At 43.0% G+C, this 24,680-nt stretch overlaps 1 protein-coding gene across 6 annotated transcripts in view; it reads right to left on the bottom strand.

Moving 5' to 3' along the window:
- Positions 1-24,680, bottom strand: part of LOC5571875 (formin-like protein CG32138) — a 314,369-nt gene that overhangs the window by 36,767 nt on the left and 252,922 nt on the right. For all 6 annotated transcript variants that reach the window (XM_021853950.1, XM_021853953.1, XM_021853955.1 and 3 more), the window contains exon 5: positions 9,585-11,346. In XM_021853950.1, coding sequence (XP_021709642.1) covers positions 9,585-11,346 — 1,762 coding nt within the window. The remainder of the gene's footprint in view (positions 1-9,584; positions 11,347-24,680) is intronic.

Raw genomic sequence — 24,680 nt, 5'->3', positions numbered from 1 at the left:
AATGCATACGCGCAGCATCTTGAGGCAGCGTTGCCGGATGAGGGCGAGCTCGATAGGGCCCCTCTTGAGGACTGCTGGAGGACAGTCAAAGCAGCCATTAACGACCGATGTGGGGTATTTAGAGGTGCGGGCGAACATCAAATTAGTATTTGTGATAACATCAGTTTTGAAGTGATAGTTGTGCAATGCCAACTTCGGCGAGCCGAAAGTTCACGAAGTAGCCGAAGATGACGTCACGTTGAGAAAGCTGCGAACACATTTTTTCGCAGCCTTGTCGTCACCATCAGCTGATCGTTTTGTTTACATCTTTTTCGTGACTAATACAAGCAAACACATACTAAGAGCCGGACCTGTTATATATGACATTGATTAACGACGCTGCCGAAAGCGTTGTCGGATATGTGGAACGGAGCTCAAGAAACGATTGGTTCGACGAGGAGTGCCAGGAGGTTATAGAGGAGAAGAATGCAGCGCGGGCTGCAATGCTGCAGCATGGAACGCGGCAAAACGTGGAACGATACAGACTGAAGCGGAAACAGCAAACCCGCCTATTCCGGGACAAAAAGCGCCGCCTGGAAGAGGTGGAATGCCAAGAGATGGAGTTGCTGTACCGTTCTCAAGAAACGCGGAAGTTCTATGAGAAGCTCAACACATACCGCAAAGGCTTCGTGCCGCGAGCTGAGATGTGCCGGGATAAGGATGGGAGCATCTTGACGGACGGACGCGAGGTGATCGAAAGGTGGAAGCAGCACTACGATGAACACCTGAATGGCGCAGAGAACCCAGGCACAGAAGGTCAGGACAGCGAAGGCGATGGCTACGTCAGCACAGCGGACAGCGGACAGCGGAAACCAACCAGCTCCCACGATGGGGGAAGTTAAGGATGCCATTCAACAGCTCAAGAACGACAAGGCCGCTGGCAAGGATGGTATCGGAGCCGAACTAATCAAGATGGGCCCGGACAGGTTGGCCGCTTGTCTGCATCGGCTGATAGTCAGAATCTGGGAAACTAAAGCGACCATATATGTCCCGCGAAACGCGGGACACCCTGTCAGATCTCGTTCCCGATTAAACATTTGTCATATTGGATGTGTATTCTACAAACATTTTAGGTCTAAACCATGATCGAATTCCTCAGTTTAGTCAAACAATTCTCGAAAACTTATTCAAACAGACTCAAGTCAAAAAAGTATATAAACTTGCTTTATCGATTCTACGTGTTTCGCAGACGAAATTCTACACATTTTGCTCTAAACCAACTCCATTTTTCACTTTTAGAACGTTTACTTTCCGGATTTGCAAAACGACGAAAGTAAGATTTTCAACTTTCGCTACCTAACCACTACTTTCGCCGCTCCGCTGTATGGAGAGACAAAGTGACTTAACCACGAATCGAAACAAAACACTACTTGAGTCGATTTTACACTGGTAGAAAAACGTCGAAAGTAACTGAATAAATCGGCTTATCATTTTGTAATAAAATTTTTGTGGGAAATAACAGGAACTCCCTAGTTTTTGAATGCGAGCTCATTGTATGCAAAATTTAAGCAATGTACACGGCGAAAAAATGTTAAAAGGTGATTCATTTTAAAACACTTTTAGAAGACAGGTTGTGATTCTTCTGAATTAATTTTCTCAAAACCGTATGGCAGTTACTTACGTCGATTTGAAAAAGTAATCGAGAATTAGATTTGACGCTGTAATATCATGTTAAAAATTGCATTGTCCCGCGAAACGCGGGACGTCTGGTCACCTTATGGGAAACGGAACAGCTACCGGAGGAGTGGAAGCAAGGCGTTATATGCCCTATCTACAAAAAGGGCGACAAACTGGAGTGTGAAAATTATCGTGCCATCACCATCCTAAACGCCGCCTACAAAGTGCTATCCCAGATTCTCTTCCGTCGTCTATCACCTATATCAAACGAGTTCGTGTGAAGTTATCAAGCAGGTTTCATCGACGGCCGCTCGACAACGGACCAGATCTTTTCCGTGCGGCAAATCCTCCAGAAATGCCGTGAGTACCAGGTCCCTACGCACCATTTGTTCATCGATTTCAAGGTGTCATACGATAGTATCGACCGCGTAGAGCTATAGAAAATCATGGACGAGAACAGCTTACCCGGGAAGCTCACAAGATTGATCAGAGCAACGATGGACGGTGTGCAAAACTGCGTGCAGATCTCGGGCGAACACTCCAGTTCGTTCGAGTCTCGACGGGGACTACGACAGGGCGACGGACTTTCGTGCCTGTTGTTCAATATTGCGCTTGAAGGTGTTATGCGGAGAGCCGGACTTAACAGCCGAGGCACGATTTTCACGAGATCCGGACAATTTGTTTGCTTTGCGGACGACATGGATATTATTGGGAGAAAATTTGAAACGGTGGCAGATTTGTTCACCCGCCTGAAACGCGAAGCAACAAGAGTCGGGCTAATGGTGAATGCGTCGAAAACAAAGTACATGCTGGTTGGCGGAACTGAGTGCAACAGGTCCGCCTAGGAAGCAGTGTTACGATAGACGGGGATACCTTCGAGGTGGTGGACGAGTTCGTCTATCTCGGATCCTTGTTGACGGCTGACAACAATGTTAGTCGGGAAATACGAAGGCGCATCATCAGCGGAAGTCGTGCCTACTATGGGCTCCAGAAGAAACTGCGGTCAAGAAAGATTCACCCCCGCACCAAATGCACGATGTACAAAACGCTCATAAGACCGGTAGTCCTCTATGGGCATGAGGCGTGGACGATGCTCGAGGAGGACTTGCAAGCTCTTGGGGTTTTCGAACGCCGAGTGCTAAGGACGATCTTCGGCGGCGTGCAGGAGAACGGCGTGTGGCGGCGAAGGATGAACCACGAGCTCGCTCAACTCTATGGCGAACCCAGTATCGTGAAGGTAGCTAAAGCTGGACAACAACCCTGTAAAGATAGTGTTCGCTACGAATCCGGTCGGAACAAGAAGGCGTGGGGCGCAGCGAGCTAGGTGGATTGACCAGGTGCACCAGGACCTGGAGAGCATGAGTCATAGTCGAGGATGGAGAGAAGCGGCCATTTTTTTTTTTTTGTTTTTTACAAGGGGGAAATCTGCAAACAGATCCCCTGAGAAGATAACTCAGGGAATGCGGGGATGACGCACCAACGACGACCCGCTAAAACCAGCCTATGCACTGTGCATGAGCAATTCATTTAGAATTGCTCAAGTGGTGAACAGTGCATCGACATGACCCTTGGACTCAGACCCTCATCTCCCCGGAACCACCTTACGGTATTTCTTCGGGAAGGGACCAGTGCATATAGCACAACACGTGTAGCAGAAGTAGCCTAGGCAAACTGCTTCTCCTAGCCGACTTAAACAATGTTACAAGGGACCAGCCTCGGCAGGGCTAATCCTCTGCAGCCAACTCTTGGTCGGCGCGCCATAGACGCTGCAATTCTAACATAATGTGAGTGACAGCCGTAGTTACTGCATTCCAGCACTCGGCATCCGCACACATTCTCTCTATAATATTGTCGGGGGACGTGTCCCCTCCGCATGTAGTGAGCATGCGACCTCTCACAACAATGAAACGGGGGCAATCGAACACGACATGCTCCGCTGTTTCCTCTACATCAGCACAATTGGGGCACGCAGGAGATTCTGAGTGCCCGAACCTATGCAGGTACTGTCTATAGCAACCATGTCCTGACAGAAACTGCGTCAGGTGGAAGTTCACTTCCCCATGGCTTCTACCATACCAATCTGACACATTTGGTATTAGTCGATGGGTCCATCTACCCTTAGTGGAGTTATCCCATTCCTGCTGCCAGCTTCTGAGCGTTTCCTCTTTACACGTGTCGCGGACTCCTCTGGTACCCCTTTGGTTGAAGCATTGAACATCTTCCTTGATGATGAGCCCGATGGGCGTCATCCCGGCTATGATGCACACGGCCTCTTTAGATACCGTCCGGTATGCACTTGCTACTCTTAAGCACATTATCCTGTACGTGCTTTCCAACCGCTTTAGGTTTCTGTTCGTTCTAAGCGCTTTTGACCAGATTGGTCCTCCATACCTTAGTATGGATAGCGCCACGCTTGCCAGCAGCTTGCGTTTGCTGGCAATTACAGCAGAGCTGTTAGACATCATCCTCGAAAGCGCCGCTATAGCCGTAGATGCCCTTTTACAGGCATATTCAACGTGGCTAGCGAAGCTCAGCTTGTCATCGATCATTACCCCAAGATGCCTAAGGGATCGCTTGGACTCTATGGTGCAATCACCTACCGAGATAAGCGCCCGTTGCTCGGACTTGCGGTTGTTGACCACCACCACCTCAGTCTTGTGACGGGCCAGTCCCAGTTTCCTAGACTTCATCAATTCCTCAACTATGGAGATAGAGTGCGCTGCTGTCAACTCTACTTCCTCCATCGATTCACCATAGACCACTAGGGTGATATCGTCGGCGAAGCCAACAATCTTAACACCCGTCGGAAGGGGCAGCCTCAGTACGTCATCGTACATCGCATTCCATAACAGCGGGCCCAGGATTGAACCTTGAGGAACTCCCGCGGTAATTCGAACGCTTTTCTGCCCCTCCTCTGTGTCATACAGTAGAATCCTACCATCAAAATAGCTTTCTAGAAGCTTACACAACTGCACCGGTACCTTGAGGCGGTGAAGCGCGTGTGCTATTGCTTCCCAGCTTGCGCTGTTGAACGCATTCTTTACATCCAGAGTGACAACCGCGCAGTAACGGATGCCGCTCCTTTTATGCTCGATTGCCACCTCAGCTGTTTGAACGACCGACTGGATGGCGTCCAGAGTAGATTTACCTTTTCTGAATCCAAACTGGTTGTTGGACAGGCCGTCCGCACTCTCCGTATACGGTACTAGTCTGTTGAGAATCAACCTCTCCAATAACTTGCCCGTCGTATCTAGTAGACAGATAGGTCTATACGCCGACGGGTCACCTGGTGGTTTCCCCGCCTTTGGTAGTAGCACCAATTTCTGTCGCTTCCATACATCCGGGAAGATTCCTTGATCAATGCAGCGTTGCATCGTGGTTCTGAACATGTCCGGATCCGTGTTCACTGCCGCTTTTAAGGCAACATTCGGGATACCATCGGGTCCCGGTGCCTTGTTTGACGCGAATGATTTCACGACTTCTGCCAGCTCCTCGTTCGTCACTCTCGCCACTTCTTCTCCTTCATCTGCCGCATACGGCGCTGGGGGCCATGGGCTTATGGGATGGTGCGGGAAGAGTACATCGATTATCGATCGCAGCAACTCGGGCGATTTCTCTTGGGGCGCTATGGCTCCTTTGGTCTTAGCCATTACCACTCTGTAGGCGTCACCCCATGGACTAGAATTGGCACTCTCGCATAGACTTTCAAAGCATGCCCGTTTTCGACTCTTGATTTCCTTTTTGAGAGCCAACTTTGCCTCTCTGAATGCTGCACCGCGTTCCTCTCTTTGTGCTTCTGTGCGTGCGCGTTGCATTCTTCGTCTAGCCCGAAGGCAGATTGCTCGAAGATTTGCAATTGATTCGCACCACCAATACACTGGCGGCCTGTTCTCTCTAGGAGGGGCTTTTCTCGGCATGGAAGCATCACACGCTCGTGATATCATAGCAACTAGCTCTTCACCGTTTAGGTCCAGAGTGTTTCGTTCGCGTCTCAGGGCTTCAGTGAATACTTCGCCGTCGAAGCGCGCTGTTTTCCATCCTCGGGCTTGGGTCGAGTTACATCGCGCTGCCTTCTGCCCGCCTGGTATTATACTATAGCGAATCGATTGATGATCGCTATGAGTATAACCGTCATCAACGCGCCAGTTCATGGTACCTAAAAGGTTAGGACTACAAAACGTCACGTCGATGATCGATTCTGCACCATTTCTGCGGAAGGTACTCACTGTACCCACATTTGCCAGCTCTACATTTAATGCGGCCAGGGATTCCAACAATAGCTGGCCTCTTTGATTGGTGCAGCGGCTACCCCACTCCACTGCCCATGCATTAAAGTCGCCAGCTATCACTACTGGCTGCCGATTAGCTAGTTCGGCCATCATCCTGTCAACCATGTGGGAAAATTCCTCAATCGACCACCTTGGGGGCGCGTAACAACTGCAATAGAACACGCCGTTGATTTTTGCTATCGCAAAACCGTCATTTGAGCTAGAGACTACTTCTTGGATTGGGTATCGTCCTGTCGTCCCTATAGCTGCTAGCTGTTGAGACCTATCCGCCACCCAGTTCCCGTTGTTGGCTGGTATGCGGTATGGGTCCGATAATAACACCACGTCAGTCTTTGTTTCCGAGACTGACTGCCAAAGCAGCTGCTGGGCTGCATCACAGTGGTTTAAATTTAACTGTGTTATTTCCGTTTTGGCTGCTTTGATACTCCGCTTGTGCCCGGACATTTGGGTCCGCCCGTTAAGTGTCCGTTGTCTGCTCTGTCGACACATATTAGGCACTTAGCGATTTGCTTACAATCGCTTGCCCTATGGCCTTCAGCGCCGCATTTTCTGCACATCTTACTTCTGTCGGGACCATTGCAATTCCACGACTTATGGCCCTTCCCGAAACACTTGAAGCAAACTTCAGGAGGCTGTTGTATGCTCAGCCGGCAAACCGACCAGCCTACCTTGAGTATGCCCAAGTTCTTCGCTTTGTTGGCCTCTGCGACCGGCAGCCTGATCGCCGCCACCTGGGTGCCCTGCGGGCCCTTTCTAAGGTGGATGGCCTTACTGGCTACGTCGATGTCACACTGCTCTTTGAGGGCAGCCGAGACCTCCGCTGCATCGGTGACCTCATCCAGATTTTTACACTGGAGAGTCGCTTCAGCAGTAAGGGATCTTACATCAACCTCGTCACCAAGTACTTCTTGTGCCAGTTGCTTATAGACTGCACCCTTTTCCTTGGCGTCCTTCTTTAAGACTAGGATCATTTCACCAATCCTAGTTCGCCTTATGCTTCGCACGTCTGCGCCCAATAGCGATAGCTTCTCTGTGCTTCGCATCGCCTTCAGAACCTCGGCGTATTTTGCTTCCTCCGTTTTGATAACGAGGGCTTCGCCTAAATTCCTACGTTTCGCTGTTTTCGGTTTAGCGCTCTCCTTGGGCTCCGTTTTCGGTTTCCTCTGTTTTTTCTTATTTCCAACTCGTATCCACGGGTTGCTGTTGCCTTGCGCCCGTGGTTCCTGTGGATGCACTGCCTGGTTCCGGTTAACCCGTGGCTCCTTTTTCTTGGCTTTCTTGGCCTTAGGATTGGTGTTGGCCTCTCCTTTGTTGCCATGTCCTCTTGATCGCGGGGCTTGGCTCGTGCCAGCTTTTCCGCTTTGGAGGACGGCCGCGTAGGTCACTTTTCCCTTAGCAACCATACGTCTTTTCGCCACGTATTCATCACCGGAAGCTTCCCTCTTCCGCATCGCGTATCGAATAATATCATCAGATATATTCGCGTTGCCTGTGAAGGAAAACACTTCGGTCTGACACGACCTTGTGTCTTTTTGGCCTTCTACCTTGCCCAGTTGTTCCTTGGCTTTCTCGTAGTCCTGCTTTGCAGCTAGGACTGATTGTCGCAATTTCAGTAGACTTGTTTTCAAGTCTTTGCTGATATTTGTTTTGCTTTTAACATATTCGATGATGACATCAAGTTGCTCAGCAGCTACCTGCATTTTAGGGAGGTACTCCCTATTGCGATCCATGGCCTCGATTAGTCCCGGGCCATCGGTCACCACACATGTTGCACTGGAGCGGCCAGTGCCTGCCGTCGTCACAGTATCTAGGCTTTTGCCCACACTGTTTTCAATAAAGTTGGTCGCCTCCTTCCTTGGCGGGAACCTTAGCCGGTTACTGATAGGTCCAGAAGCCTCTCCTTTACATTCCGCTACTTGTTTGTTTTGGTTGATCATCTCTTATGGGTCCCCCTAAGAGCCGCTATCCATCTCCGCTGGAATAGTCGCCTTTATAATCCCATGGTTATCTATGCAAGCAGGGAGGCCATGCTAGGGTTGACATAGTCCTTTATGGGGTACTATGTTCAGAGCCGGATCGGCGCAGGTCAGGTAATGGCATCTGAGCCTACTCCCGCCCAGTTGGAACAACCAGGCGACGGATTTGGAACGTACTCTAAGGCCTGCCACGGTTTTACGGGACGGGGGCAGCCTGCGCCATTAACCCACTCGCCGTTTCGGGCCAGTGTCACCCGACCCTACTAAGGGAGTAGAATGTCGCCGCTGTCAGCCTCAAAGCATATTATCCAGTACATATACCGTTACTTGTCCTTTGTCGTGCGCTGCCAGTATACATAATTGGGGCCGTACTGGCGTTGGTCTCAATGTGCTCGAAGCACTCCTACTCGTAATTCCATGCCTTGTCCGTTTGTATCGCGACCAGTATGCCATAATCAGGATCTCACTGGTATCAATCCTGATGTGCCGGTTGGCACTCCTGTTAGTTTGGGCTAGGGTACTTTAAGCGGCACCGGTCGCTGTGACAGAGTTGCATTCGGATTTTTGTGGTTTTTATGAAGGTTCATCAGAGCCCACTGCGAACTTCGCCACATCCTGGGCAACTCCCCAACTCGCAGAGGTCCTGGGGGGGGGGGTCCGTTAAGCCCCTGGACTGTCGTCCCTGCTGCCCCATGAAGAGAAGCGGCCATGAGAAGGCCATGCCTCCCAGAGAAGCGGCCATGAACCGAGTGAATTGGCGTAATATTGTTGGCGAGGCTTTATCAAGATAATTGATGTAAAGCCAAATAAGTAAGTAAGTAAGGGGCAATGGGGGCAATATGAACATACGGGGCAATATGAGCCACCCCGGTTTTGACCTCATAAACAGTGTTTTAATGTTCAGTGTCATTATAGTCTGCTAAAGGATGCTTCAAATGGCCACCACAATAAAACCGTAAGAATATTCCTTTCAATACTCAAGATATATACAAAAATGTACAAATTTGTCCTTTGTCATGAAAAGCTTATAATTTTGACAGTTTCCAATTAAGTCTATAAGATAATTATATATATAATTCTGGTAAATTTTACCAATCCATTGAAACTTCTGATCATACTGAACAGTTCGTGCGCAAATTAGATTTGTTCGCAAGCAAAATTATTGAGAAACAATATATTATTTTCAAGGTGAAGAAGCGGGGAAAAATGAGCCACCTAGATTTAAGCAAAACAAACGGTGTTTTGAACATAAAAATGCGTTGCCTAAATATACCAGATTGTTTTATTACTACATAGTCATCTTCATGCACCATTACAAGTAAAACTGTTTGCTAGAAAATACGTTCAACCAAGTATCGCAATTTAGTACTAGAATAACATGGTCTGTTTACTATGTGTTATGTATCTATCAAAAATAAGCCCGTAAATCAATAATTTCAAGCAAAGCTAAAATAAATGCCTTTCCAGTAATGTACTTTTCACCACTAACTCTTCTCTATACTGTTTTAAATAAAAATATAAATATAAAAAAATAAAAATCTGTTATTAACAATCGAGCAATGTTGCCATCTAAAGCCAGCATTCGAAAACTTAAATAACCAGTTTGTAGATTTCTCGTACCATGCTTCAACTTTGCCGTAAAAAAAAAACTCGAACTACTCACCAATATTTCTTAACCTCGTGTGCTCGAGCAGCGAAATGTGCTCCGGTTTCTTGAATCGCTTGCTGGGGAATGTCGAGAGCCCGTCCATGTCGCAGTTGCCATTCGTCAGCGGTCCTCCCATGCCGATCTTAAACCGTTCCTCGAAGTCGATGAAATCGATCTGCCGGTGCAGCTTTTCGTCGTCCAGCTCGTTGAAGATGGTACCTCGGACTTGGTTGGGCTTCAGGGCCACCCAGTTGAGCGTTGGCAGTTTGTATTTCGTTTGTACTTTGCGTTTGATGGTCATGTTGCCGTCGGTGCAGTGCATGGCATTGGCCCCCAGGTTCATGAATCCACCGGGACCAGCCGGTGGAGGTGGAATGAATGAAGGTGGTTTCGGAGGTGCCCGTGGGGCATCGCCGTTGAAGTTGGGTGCTGGTGGGCAGGGTGGTGGAGGTGGCGTCGGTGCTACAGGTGGAGCAGGTGGGGCTGGTGGTGCTGGGGGAGGTGGTATTGGTGGGGCGGCTTTGTCTCCTCCACCGTTGCTCGTGGGACTGAGCTCGGAGAGTTTACCGCCGTTAGCAAGCAAATTTGATACATCCGCTATCGAAGTTCCCTTCGGTAGGGTCTTGGTGAGATTTTCCAATTCCAGCAGCATAGATTGGCGACTCTTGGATTCTTGTTCGTGTTGTTTGAGTGCTCGCTTCAGCTTCGTAATTTCCTCTTCAACAATTCGTAGCTTGTTGCAGAGGTCGTCTCGTTCGGCTCGAGTTTGACTTAGTTCCGATTCGAGTTCTCCAATTTTGAACAGGGCTTCCCGTTCGATTTCACTAGCCTGGTCCAAGGCACGACCTAGTTCGTCCTCTAATTCGTTTACCCTCTCGAGGGCGGCAGTCTTCGTTTCGCTATCTTCCATCAAAGCGGCAACATCGAACACATTGTCCAAATAGGCAGATATTTGAACCTGAAGCTCCTCCGATTCTGTTAACCTTAGCTTTTCCAAATATTCGTCTAACCCTAGTGCAGTAAACTCGTACTGCAGATGCACCCTGTAGTTCATGTCTTCCACGGAATGTACAACGATATTTACAAATTGCATACACGCAACCATAAAGTCTATATTAAATAGTTCGTAGTTCATAAAGTACTCCATCAGCGTCTGAAAGCGACGCTGTTCGGAGCAGACCTTCTTAAAGTTATCGAATGCCGATAGGATGATTTCATGGCCTCCTTTCACCAGACATATCGCTGCCAACAGTTCCAGGACCAGCGCTTTTGTCCTCAGAGATTTGTGTATCAAACTTAACGCTATACAATTGATTGCTTCCCGGTGTTGGATCACCATGTTGAAACCGTACTTGTTGTTCATGATGGCCCTCATGCACATTATACACACGTGGATGTCATCCGTCGTCAGACCCATATTGAGCTTTGCGATGTGTCTCGACCTCCGTTTTATACTGGGGCTATCCATCATATCGCCCAGGCCGGGCCTCATGAAGCCATTAGTGCCTAATTTGTGATTCGTTTCGTTGCTACCGTACGACGCTATGGTCGTATCCTTGGGGTTCAGGCCCTCGTCCGATTCGGATTTGGCTTCCTGTATTCGCTGCTCGTGGCGCATCATCGCTAGCCGAAAGCTCAGGTAGTCGATTAGCGCGTCCAGACCCTGGTTTTCATCGTCCAGAAATTCCTTCACCCATTCGATGTGGTTTGTGCGGAGAGATATCTCCAAATCTCGAAGAACCTGCGTCGAGGTGGATTCGCCGACCATTTTTCGTTTCTGAGAAATAAAAGAAATAAAATAAGTTGTTATTAGTTATGAACTAGCTAACAAACTAAATGTATTTGTGTTAAAGGATTACTATTTCCGTCCATCATTTTTTGGTTTCATTAGTAAGTAGGGGAGGTTGGAGTAGTTTCGCAAATTTGGTAGAAAGAGCACCTCATAAATTCTCAACATTTCATCGAAAACCTTGTATATAGCTACCTTATGTAGCCTTAACGCATTTTGAAAAGGCTTCGTGTCGCAAGCCAAAGGTGAAACCAGCACTACGACGAACACCTGATAGCATGGAGGGCACATGCAAGATGGTCACGAGAGCAGAGGAGAGTAAACACGGCGGATGAAAGAGACCTACACACTTAAATTATTTTATGGATTCCTGTAAAATCTCAACAGCAGAACAGTTCGGCGAAATGAATTAACGGAGTACGGTAAATTTTTACAGTATTCGGTAAAAAATCACCAGAATCCGTAAAATTTCGACGAAATTACGATGTTTTATTTCACCGAACTGTTCAACTGCCTATTTTGAGGAAGATAAGGTTGCCATTCATCAGTTGGAGGACAAGATGACTGGTAAGGTATTGGAGCTGAACTCTTCAAAATGGAGCATGAATTTGATTGACCGCTCTCAGTTGCACACTTAATTTTAACCGAGATTTCCACAGCCCAGTATTCGGCAAACAAATTGCATGAGTTTGGGCTACTCCGTTATTGCAAGAACAGCTGTACTTTACACAGAGAACTAGGGGCCGTTCAAATATTACGTAACGCAACAGGGGGAGGGAGGGGGTCTTACAGAGTGTTACGATCCATACTTTTGTATGGATAAAATTTTCCATACAAAAGCTGTTACGTGGGGGTGGGAGGGGGTCTAAAATTTACAATTTTTGCGTTACGTAATATTTGAATGAACCCCTAACAGACGCTACTCAGTATCAGTAGCATACCATGGGGATGGAAAGAAAATGTTGACATGTAACTTGCTTTAAGGAAGCCGAGGAGCGCTCTGCACTTCGACAAGAAAAAATGGGGGTTTGGATATGGGAAAGGTTTGTTTGTTTATACAGTCAATTCTCCCTTACTCGTATCAGTCTTGTTATATAAAATAATCTAAACACGAATTATAAACGTGCTTTAAGAGTGTTTTGCATTGAATTTGAATGGCTTATGTGAATTAATATCTGTGTTTTCTTGATTGTTACATTAGATACATTAGATCTTCAGAAACTTTTATTGCATGTATCACTTTATTGAAGGTGTTTGCTATCGAAATCACACATAAAATTACTAATTTCGATCCTGCAATCAGTGAGAAAAACGTGGTTCAAAACGCGACTAAATAGAATATCTCGGCTGGGTAATGGAATCAGTAAACGGTTTGGAGCATTACAGATCGGGAAAAGCCTGCTGAATCGATTGTTGGCGGTCCCGTTGACCGGAGTCTTCACCCTGGCCAGTTAGAGCTCCGGAACCAACCTGATTTCCCTACGGTGTACGATTTTAAATATATTGTCATATAATTTAATCATCAGAATTGCAGCAAATTGTATTTTTTTGTGTTACAACTCATCATGTATGGGTTATGTGACCAAATATGGTTCCATAATCAACCCGGAAAATCCGTAAAACTGAGCTGGAAGAAAAAAAAAATCGCAATGGTTGATTTATCCCGCAAAACTCAATGTGTGATGGAGCTGCGACCAACAAAAGCAAACTTAATAATTATAACCATGTTCAGAAAATAGTTCTAGTTTACGGGAATCTGGTCCTGGCCCACATGTGGACAAGCATCAACCTGAGTTCCCGTTGAAATATAAAATACTTGGTACCAAAAGCGTCCAAAATGAGTGGCTCATGTAGTAATAACAATAAATACAGCTCCGTTGTAAGAATTGTTATCGGAACTCCAGATTTACGTGGACAGATTTGGTCCCCGAAACAACCCGGAACATCCGTAAAGTGATGGCGCAGAAGGAATTACGTAAGAAAAATCAAAATATTCTAAAATTGACCGAAAAGTAACCTTACCATCATATAATTAAAAGTAGAGGAACTTATAAGATAAAAAGTACATCAATTTCTATTAATCACAGCATTCTTCCTGAAAACGTCTGGATTCTTAACTTCACTGAAATCTTTAGCACTAAAAATATACGTTTTTTTTCAAAAAAAAAAAAAAAAAAAAAAAAATAAGCTTTTTGGCTGATGCGTAGAGGAAAACGTCCGAAAAACCAGCAAGCTCTTCCACGTTTTCATCAGGTGATTTCTTTGAAAATTTGATGATACTAGCATTTTTAAGATTCCAACAAAATTTATTCGGGGATACCTTCATGAACTACTCTCGGACTCGAATTTTTGGTATTCCTTTTAGGCTTTAATGACACCATAATAAGCTCCACGAAATTTTCTTCAATAAATGCAATTAGTGATTCCTCAGGAAAATTCCTCTTGGGTTCTCCGATGAATATTAGTTGCACAGTTCCTCTGAGAACCTTGTTGAAGTACTCGAAGCATTCTTCAGCAACTCTCGTCATATTTTAATACTTTCTTAGGAATTTTATTGAAAATTAAACTTTTTTTTTTTCAAAGATTGCATGTAATTATAAATTTACGCATGTCCGTGGACTTTTTTTGCAGGATGTATTTTTTAAGAATACAATTTTTTTATGAACACTTCAGCGATTCCTCTAGTAAACTTTCAGGACATCTTCACGATCTCACATCGATTTTCATCAAATAAACCAAAACAAAAATTAAAAAAAAATCACTACAATTCCAATGACTTTTTTTCGAGCATATACTTCTTTGCCAGACACTTACCTACTCATTGAATTCTTTAAGGTTCATCATGAAGTTATTCGGTAATCAGATAGAAATTTCTTGTTGAATTATATTATGAGTTTGTTAATTTAAGTTAATTTTTAAGAATTGATTCGAAATTTTTGTAGAACTCCTACAAGAATTTCTTAAGAAGTTGTTCCAGATAATCCCCACTATTTTTTTTTTCGAAGTTGGCAAAGAAGTCCTTCAAGAAATTCTCCCTAAATACATCCTAGGTTTTATTTGGAGATTCCTCCATAATTTTCAGCAATTTTTTTTTGTTCAGAGATTAGGGATTTTAGGAACATTCCAGAGGATACAAACTTAGCTCATTTCATTTTCTTTTTGATTTCTCAATAGCTGACAAGATTGAAACTTCAACATACTGTAATCTGGGGTAACATTGATCAGTTTTTGGGATATTTCTTAAACTGTTAATTTGAGAATGCAAATGTGGCAAGTTTTTATATTTTTAAAACAAGTACTGGCTGTATACTGTATTTCGGTTTTCATAGATTTAGGTGAGTTTAAGAAAATGTTTGAAGTGATTTTTTGATTTAGCTGATATGAGATAACATTGATCACCCATGTAATCAACATTCGCTAATTTGAAAATGTCGTTGCTTACTTAAATCATGGCCCCTGAAACCGAATATGAAGACCAAACTCTTACGAGTCACTTACTTTTTGATTCATTTCAAAAATAAAAACACTTTGAACCGCGGAATACGCCTAAGGGTAGGCAATTTCCTACGAAAATTCTGCAGTCTTAATAGTAGTTCGTTAATAATGCTTACTTGAATAAACCTATGAGAGATTTGACAACGGAATCGTTTTCGGCGATGTCATTTTTAGTAACAACCGTATTTTCTATGCTCATACCATTTTTTTTTCATACGAGTTCACTAATTTGACGTTTGGGCGGTGCCGAATTCACTTGTTGCCATGGTCACATAAATAACACGGCACCGCTCAAACGTCAGATAGTGAACTCGTGCATTGATCCATTCATTTCGGAGTAGCATGCATGTTTTTTGCACAGCACTGAGTTTTCAGACATTCCCTGCCCGTAGGTCGAGGAACTTTCTGTAATGGAAATTTTCTCGACTTCCCAGGGTTTAGAATATATTCGTGTTAGGGGGACTGGGGGTAGTTTGCCCATGTTAAGGAAAACAGCGATTTTATATGTAAAACATTATAATATGCTCTTTTTTTAATGACGGTCGAATAAACAAACATTTTTTCTATAAAATAGTAGAAACAGCTATCCATTTTAGCTTTTCTGGGTTTTATAAATTATTTATAAAAAAATGCTTGCTTAACTGCATATGTATTAACAACTACCGAAAAGCTAAACATTACATATAATTTGCAATTGGATTAGATGGACAAATTGATGTGAAGATTTGCGAAAAAGTTACACGTCTTCTCAGTGAGAATCGAACTCACGACTCCCCGATCTCTAGTTGGGGCGCGTTAACCACTACGCCATGAGAGGACTCATGAACGCAGAAGTTAACCTGAATTCGATTTCAGCTCAATAATCACGTGGTCCTCTTTCGCAAAGTGCACCTCTTTCGGAAGAATTAGATGCCCATCCAAACACAACGCTTTCTATATATATCCAATGCCTAGCCCGAGAGCGCATTGTTTTTTAGATATAGGAATAGCACACTACACTAGCCAGCAACTGCGCTGGCTGAGGTTTCTATTGTGTGGGCTTCCAATGGGTCGCGACGTTCTCAAACGACCGGTTACGGAACATGAGTCCGTTGCTCGATAAATACTTGTTTTAATTATGAATCGTGGTTTACGGCCAACCAGCCGAGTGGAAGTTTAACAACTACCGAAAAGCTAAACATTACATATAATTTGCAATTGGATTAGATGGACAAATTGATGTGAAGATTTGCGAAAAAGTTACACGTCTTCTCAGTGAGAATCGAACTCACGACTCCCCGATCTCTAGTTGGGGCGCGTTAACCACTACGCCATGAGAGGACTCATGAACGCAGAAGTTAACCTGAATTCGATTTCAGCTCAATAATCACGTGGTCCTCTTTCGCAAAGTGCACCTCTTTCGGAAGAATTAGATGCCCATCCAAACACAACGCTTTCTATATATATCCAATGCCTAGCCCGAGAGCGCATTGTTTTTTAGATATAGGAATAGCACACTACACTAGCCAGCAACTGCGCTGGCTGAGGTTTCTATTGTGTGGGCTTCCAATGGGTCGCGACGTTCTCAAACGACCGGTTACGGAACATGAGTCCGTTGCTCGATAAATACTTGTTTTAATTATGAATCGTGGTTTACGGCCAACCAGCCGAGTGGAAGTTTAACAACTACCGAAAAGCTAAACATTACATATAATTTGCAATTGGATTAGATGGACAAATTGATGTGAAGATTTGCGAAAAAGTTACACGTCTTCTCAGTGAGAATCGAACTCACGACTCCCCGATCTCTAGTTGGGGCGCGTTAACCACTACGCCATGAGAGGACTCATGAACGCAGAAGTTAACCTGAATTCGATTTCAGCTCAATAATCACGTGGTCCTCTTTCGCAAAGTGCACCTCTTTCGGAAGAATTAGATGCCCATCCAAACACAACGCTTTCTATATATATCCAATGCCTAGCCCGAGAGCGCATTGTTTTTTAGATATAGGAATAGCACACTACACTAGCCAGCAACTGCGCTGGCTGAGGTTTCTATTGTGTGGGCTTCCAATGGGTCGCGACGTTCTCAAACGACCGGTTACGGAACATGAGTCCGTTGCTCGATAAATACTTGTTTTAATTATGAATCGTGGTTTACGGCCAACCAGCCGAGTGGAAGTTTAACAACTACCGAAAAGCTAAACATTACATATAATTTGCAATTGGATTAGATGGACAAATTGATGTGAAGATTTGCGAAAAAGTTACACGTCTTCTCAGTGAGAATCGAACTCACGACTCCCCGATCTCTAGTTGGGGCGCGTTAACCACTACGCCATGAGAGGACTCATGAACGCAGAAGTTAACCTGAATTCGATTTCAGCTCAATAATCACGTGGTCCTCTTTCGCAAAGTGCACCTCTTTCGGAAGAATTAGATGCCCATCCAAACACAACGCTTTCTATATATATCCAATGCCTAGCCCGAGAGCGCATTGTTTTTTAGATATAGGAATAGCACACTACACTAGCCAGCAACTGCGCTGGCTGAGGTTTCTATTGTGTGGGCTTCCAATGGGTCGCGACGTTCTCAAACGACCGGTTACGGAACATGAGTCCGTTGCTCGATAAATACTTGTTTTAATTATGAATCGTGGTTTACGGCCAACCAGCCGGCTGGTTGGCCGTAAACCACGATTCATAATTAAAACAAGTATTTATCGAGCAACGGACTCATGTTCCGTAACCGGTCGTTTGAGAACGTCGCGACCCATTGGAAGCCCACACAATAGAAACCTCAGCCAGCGCAGTTGCTGGCTAGTGTAGTGTGCTATTCCTATATCTAAAAAACAATGCGCTCTCGACCTAGGCATTGGATATATATAGAAAGCGTTGTGTTTGGATGGGCATCTAATTCTTCCGAAAGAGGTGCACTTTGCGAAAGAGGACCACGTGATTATTGAGCTGAAATCGAATTCAGGTTAACTTCTGCGTTCATGAGTCCTCTCATGGCGTAGTGGTTAACGCGCCCCAACTAGAGATCGGGGAGTCGTGAGTTCGATTCTCACTGAGAAGACGTGTAACTTTTTCGCAAATCTTCACATCAATTTGTCCATCTAATCCAATTGCAAATTATATGTAATGTTTAGCTTTTCGGTAGTTGTTAAACTTCCACTCGGCTGGTTGGCCGTAAACCACGATTCATAATTAAAACAAGTATTTATCGAGCAACGGACTCATGTTCCGTAACCGGTCGTTTGAGAACGTCGCGACCCATTGGAAGCCCACACAATAGAAACCTCAGCCAGCGCAGTTGCTGGCTAGTGTAGTGTGCTATTCCTATATCTAAAAAACAATGCGCTCTCGGGCTAGGCATTGGATATATATAGAAAGCGTTGTGTTTGGATGGGCATCTAATTCTTCCGAAAGAGGTGCACTTTGCGAAAGAGGACCACGTGATTATTGAGCTGAAATCGAATTCAGGTTAACTTCTGCGTTCATGAGTCCTCTCATGGCGTAGTGGTTAACGCGCCCCAACTAGAGATCGGGGAGTCGTGAGTTCGATTCTCACTGAGAAGACGTGTAACTTTTTCGCAAATCTTCACATCAATTTGTCCATCTAATCCAATTGCAAATTATATGTAATGTTTAGCTTTTCGGTAGTTGTTAAACTTCCACTCGGCTGGTTGGCCGTAAACCACGATTCATAATTAAAACAAGTATTTATCGAGCAACGGACTCATGTTCCGTAACCGGTCGTTTGAGAACGTCGCGACCCATTGGAAGCCCACACAATAGAAACCTCAGCCAGCGCAGTTGCTGGCTAGTGTAGTGTGCTATTCCTATATCTAAAAAACAATGCGCTCTCGGGCTAGGCATTGGATATATATAGAAAGCGTTGTGTTTGGATGGGCATCTAATTCTTCCGAAAGAGGTGCACTTTGCGAAAGAGGACCACGTGATTATTGAGCTGAAATCGAATTCAGGTTAACTTCTGCGTTCATGAGTCCTCTCATGGCGTAGTGGTTAACGCGCCCCAACTAGAGATCGGGGAGTCGTGAGTTCGATTCTCACTGAGAAGACGTGTAACTTTTTCGCAAATCTTCACATCAATTTGTCCATCTAATCCAATTGCAAATTATATGTAATGTTTAGCTTTTCGGTAGTTGTTAAACTTCCACTCGGCTGGTTGGCCGTAAACCACGATTCATAATTAAAACAAGTATTTATCGAGCAACGGACTCATGTTCCGTAACCGGTCGTTTGAGAACGTCGCGACCCATTGGAAGCCCACACAATAGAAACCTCAGCCAGCGCAGTTGCTGGCTAGTGTAGTGTGCTATTCCTATATCTAAAAAACAATGCGCTCTCGGGCTAGGCATTGGATATATATAGAAAGCGTTGTGTTTGGATGGGCATCTAATTCTTACGAAAGAGGTGCACTTTGCGAAAGAGGACCACGTGATTATTGAGCTGAAATCGAATTCAGGTTAACTTCTGCGTTCATGAGTCCTCTCATGGCGTAGTGGTTAACGCGCCCCAACTAGAGATCGGGGAGTCGTGAGTTCGATTCTCACTGAGAAGACGTGTAACTTTTTCGCAAATCTTCACATCAATTTGTCCATCTAATCCAATTGCAAATTATATGTAATGTTTAGCTTTTCGGTAGTTGTTAAACTTCCACTCGGCTGGTTGGCCGTAAACCACGATTCATAATTAAAACAAGTATTTATCGAGCAACGGACTCATGTTCCGTAACCGGTCGTTTGAGAACGTCGCGACCCATTGGAAGCCCACACAATAGAAACCTCAGCCAGCGCAGTTGCTGGCTAGTGTAGTGTGCTATTCCTATATCTAAAAAACAATGCGCTCTCGGGCTAGGCATTGGATATATATAGAAAGCGTTGTGTTTGGATGGGCATCTAATTCTTCCGAAAGAGGTGCACTTTGCGAAAGAGGACCACGTGATTATTGAGCTGAAATCGAATTCAGGTTAACTTCTGCGTTCATGAGTCCTCTCATGGCGTAGTGGTTAACGCGCCCCAACTAGAGATCGGGGAGTCGTGAGTTCGATTCTCACTGAGAAGACGTGTAACTTTTTCGCAAATCTTCACATCAATTTGTCCATCTAATCCAATTGCAAATTATATGTAATGTTTAGCTTTTCGGTAGTTGTTAAACTTCCACTCGGCTGGTTGGCCGTAAACCACGATTCATAATTAAAACAAGTGCATATGTATTGTTTTGCGGGGTAAAACGCCCCGCTTCAGTTCGGCGTTAGACATGCTGTAAACGTACGCACACAATCATGCTTGTTTATAGGTTGCATACATCCGGGTGTTTGCTCAGATGTTTTTAACTGTTTAACGAGAAACTTGCGACGATCGACGCGCCACCATAGTTCATATAACGGAGGGTATTAGAACTAACTTGAAGGTGATGATTTCGCAATTTGGAGGTTAAAATCACCTCCAAACACTAGCGATTTTGCGGTGGGATGTTGACGTTTGATCACGAATTGTTCGGTAATAGTATACATACTGATGCGAAAAATGTACATTGGTAAGGTTTCAAATTGCGCGTAACTTCAATTTGGCATTACGTTTGGTAGAATTTGAATTCAAACGGCTGTTTTGGTGTTATGAAATAGTGGTGGGCGTTTTGCCCCACACGAGTTGATTAAAGTTTAGGTCCTTCAATGAGCTTTTTAAGGACAAATTAAACATATTTTTTGCATGTTATACAAACTATGACAGTGCACAAGTTGGCTTTCGGCGATAGTTTCAGAAATTTGGTTATTTATCGACCTAAAATTTGACCTTGAAGATCGCACAAAATTGCAACGATATATATATATATATATATATATATATATATATATATATATATATATATATATATATATATATATATATATATATATATATATATATATATATATATATATATATATATATATATATATATATATATATATATATATATATATATATATACATATATATATATATATATATATATATATATATATATATATATACAGGGTGTTTGGTTCCATGTTTTTAATAATTGGAGGGTAGATAGGTCTCCATGAGATATGAAAAAGTGCCCATGGAACATAGGGTCGCAAATCACTGCTAAGTGAGTTATTCACGATTTTAAGATTTTCAACTTGTTCATCTTTGGAACCACATATCTAATTAACTATGCGTCATACATTTAATCTCAGCGCATGAATCGAAAGCTTATGATCTAATCTATCTTAGTTTCTTGGACGTAATTTTTGTAGAAAATGATTCAAAGGCTCAAATTACGAAAAGTTTGCAAAAAGTTACGGGAAAATCAGCATTTTTCGACGTATTTTTATGAATTTTATTAAAATTATCGTAATTAATGTTAAAAAAATTCTTCTACAAAATATGCATTAACTTGTTAGCTACCAAAGTGTCTTTGAGAGCAAAAGTGTATCTCTTGTAGATTCGTCACAATATCATGTTGAAAGTTGTGCTTCAAAGAGCAAAAAAATCAAAATAAATATCGGCTGATAACTCTATTCGTTCGTCCGTTCGTGTGTTGATGCCTCCGCGTGTGGATGAAGTGCTCGGAAACGACAGATGTCGGTCGTGCCGAAGCGAAGGGGAAATGAAATCGCTTCGCAACATGCGCCATTTATTTCTTCTCTTCGCGGCGTTTGGTTTGTAAACAGACGCATAAATAGATTTAGTGCGGTCGCCGCACGACCACCGCAGTAGCGAAAGTGTGTTCATAAAGACTGATCCCTTTAAATTCCTCGCACTAGTAGCTGAGCTACGGTGCAGAGCAGATGGGGGGTGCGCTTGCGCGTGTAGCGAGGACTCAATTTATGCATTTCTCGCCTATGACGTGGAACTTTTGATGCATTTTGAAGGGTTTTAGGTCGTCTATTAATTACATAGAGGTGGACAAGTGAGAGTAGAATTTATGACGTGCCATTCACGCCGTTGTAAAAGTACAACACTACCAAGTAAACCTCGCCCGTGATACACAGCACGAGCGAGGTGAATTCTTAGGTTCAATAAAGTAATTTAGGTATCGCACTAATGCTCAGCGTGAACTGTTGGAGCAGCAGGATGAAATATCTCACAAAATTAGTGACCGTCTATCCTACTACAGCTTGGTTTTCTGTATAAGGTTGCTTACAAATTATGTTCAATAGATCAATAATCTCTCAGTTAACTATTTTTATAAAATCAAATAATAGACCTACATGTAATATTTCATATAATTTTCAGTGTCGTATCCAGAAAATTGCTCAGGGGAGACGAACGACGCAAAAAAGTGGATAGTTTTACAAAAATTGGGATGGCTTAAGACGGTTCAACCACATCATTTTGTTTTTCTTTTATCCAGCAAAATAATAGAAAAACTGCATAAAATTAAGAATTTCTTTTGAAATTGAGACTTTGGCAGTTTAATAGGTTCTATGTGCAGTCACAACAATTAAAAGTCACAATTTGTAGATCAGTACTTTTCTTAAAAAAAAAAGCCTGAAGCCTTGCAATGTTTGTAATATGAAATCAAATATTTTGAAAAAAAAAATCAAATAATTCATCAAATTCCAACATTTTTACTTCATTATTGAAACAATTTATGATAGATTGAACGAAAACGACACAATTTTATCAAGCAGGTTGATGCGGTTCTTGTACAAGAATAATAAAATATAAATAAACCTTTTGTTATGCTCTAAATCAAATAGTAATCAGATCAGTACCCAAATATTTGTAGTTCAAAATTTCATTTTTCTTTCTCTCTCTCTCTGTTGAGTTACTGAGTCTTATTTTTTTAAATTTGAATTAAAAACCAAGAGAAGTGTTAATTTTGAACAATAACATTTGAAATATTTGCAGTTTGCTCTAATAGATGGAAAATTAGAAATCAAATTGAATATAATTTAACAATTAAATGTATTAAAATGAACTTAAAACAGTCACAGTCACAATTAGAAATTGAAGCTCTTTCCAAACTTTAGTCAAGTTTTAATCATCAAGTTAACTGTAACTCTAGCGATGGCCAAATCATTTGAAATTTGACTCATGGAACATATTCAAGGCATAAATGTGTATGATTTTACACGAATTAAATTTAAAAAAAAAAATACCTGCTGGAAACCCACCAAAACCCGGAAATATGAGAATATGTCATTTTTCAAACAAAACTAGTTTCATGTTATTTAAAGCTCCCACAGCAATTTACGGATGCTAATGGTTGTCACTATGGCAAGCCTGTAAAATTTCGTGAAGGGAAATATCCTTCATCATTTTAGTAACAGAACCTCCGAAATGTCAAGAAGGCGAAAGTGTAAACACGACACGTAGCAAAACATTTTTTGGGATGAACAATATTTCATTAATAGTATCAAGAACTTTGGTGATCACTAAAGCCTCTCACTAATTTGAATTTCAAATCCAAATGTTTAGTTTTAAAAATAAAATTCAATTCACATTTTCAAAACTGAATAAGCCAAACATGGTTTTAAGAGCGTTTTTCGTATTTCAAGTGGTTTCACACCAAAAACTTACTCCAAAATCCACTAAGGTGGAGAGGAAGGGAGGGTTGACCCTCAAACACACCCCCTCCCACTGACAATAGACAATATGATCTTAATTTTCTTTCTGGCGTTATGTCTCAACTGAGACAGAGCCCTGCTCCTCAGCTTAGTGTACTTATGTGCACTTACATAGTTGTTAACTGAAAGGTTTTCTCAGCCAAAGTTGCTGTTTTGTATGTGTATATGGGCAGAGGCATATACGTTTTAAATATTTTATATGGGACAAAGTCCACGAGACCCCTCCCAGCTCTGAAATTCTTTGGAAATGAGCATGTAGCTTAAGGACAGCCATAAAAGCACTGCAATATTATATAAATGAAAAAAAAAACTCTAGTGGAATTAAATGATATAGTACTAGATTCGGGTTTTCTTTTATTTATAGGTATTCCACTAAACAGCTCGAAGATTTATTACACAATATTCTTAATTTTTCTCATGATCTCAATTAAATGCTTTTCACACAAAACAAAAGCATGATTACTGCATTCACATGAAAATATTAATTTAGAAAATATTCAAGATCTATCCTGCAATTTCCAAGTTGTTCCAATAATTTTTCCACAAATTCCTTCAGGAATTCTTTCAGTTAATGTTTTCAGGAGTTTTCAGACTGAGACAAATGAACTTAGATAAATTCTTGGAGTATAACTAGCAGACTCACCATCTGTTTGGATTGGAGACGAGGTGTCAATGTCGTGTGTGAATTTAGATGGAAGTAAGGAAACGCACTTTGGAATTCATTGTTCAACATTGCACTCCAGGGTGATATTAGGAGACCAGCGAGCAAAGAAATGACACTATCATGACACGGTCACATCTTCTTCTTCTTCTTGACATTACGTCCTCACTGGGACAGAGCCTGATTCTCAGCTTAGTGTTCTTATGAGCACTACCACAGTAGTTAACTGAGAGCTTTCTTTGCCAAAGTTATCATTTTCGCATTCGTATATCGGGTACCAGGTACGATGATACTTTATGCGCAGAGAAGTCAAGGAAATTTCCATTACGAAAAGATGCTGGACCAACCGGGAATCGAACCGAGACACCTTCAGCATGGCTATACTTTGCAGCCGCGGACTCTAACCACTCGGCTAAGGAAGGCCTACGGTCACATATGGTCCTTGGTCTTGTGGACGATATCGGCCTCATTTAAATCGATCGCAGGTCAGTGGAGGAGGTTTTCGAGGCTCTGAAGAATCTGAATATCTCCAAGAATTCGTTGAGGAATATCTGCAAAACATCTTTCAGCAATATTTT

This window comes from Aedes aegypti, chromosome 3, assembly GCF_002204515.2.
Source record: "Aedes aegypti strain LVP_AGWG chromosome 3, AaegL5.0 Primary Assembly, whole genome shotgun sequence".
In the NCBI taxonomy this organism is placed as follows: domain Eukaryota; kingdom Metazoa; phylum Arthropoda; class Insecta; order Diptera; family Culicidae; genus Aedes; species Aedes aegypti.
The sequence above is the reverse complement of the archived record's forward strand: the minus strand, read 5'-3'. Positions and strand labels throughout refer to the sequence as shown.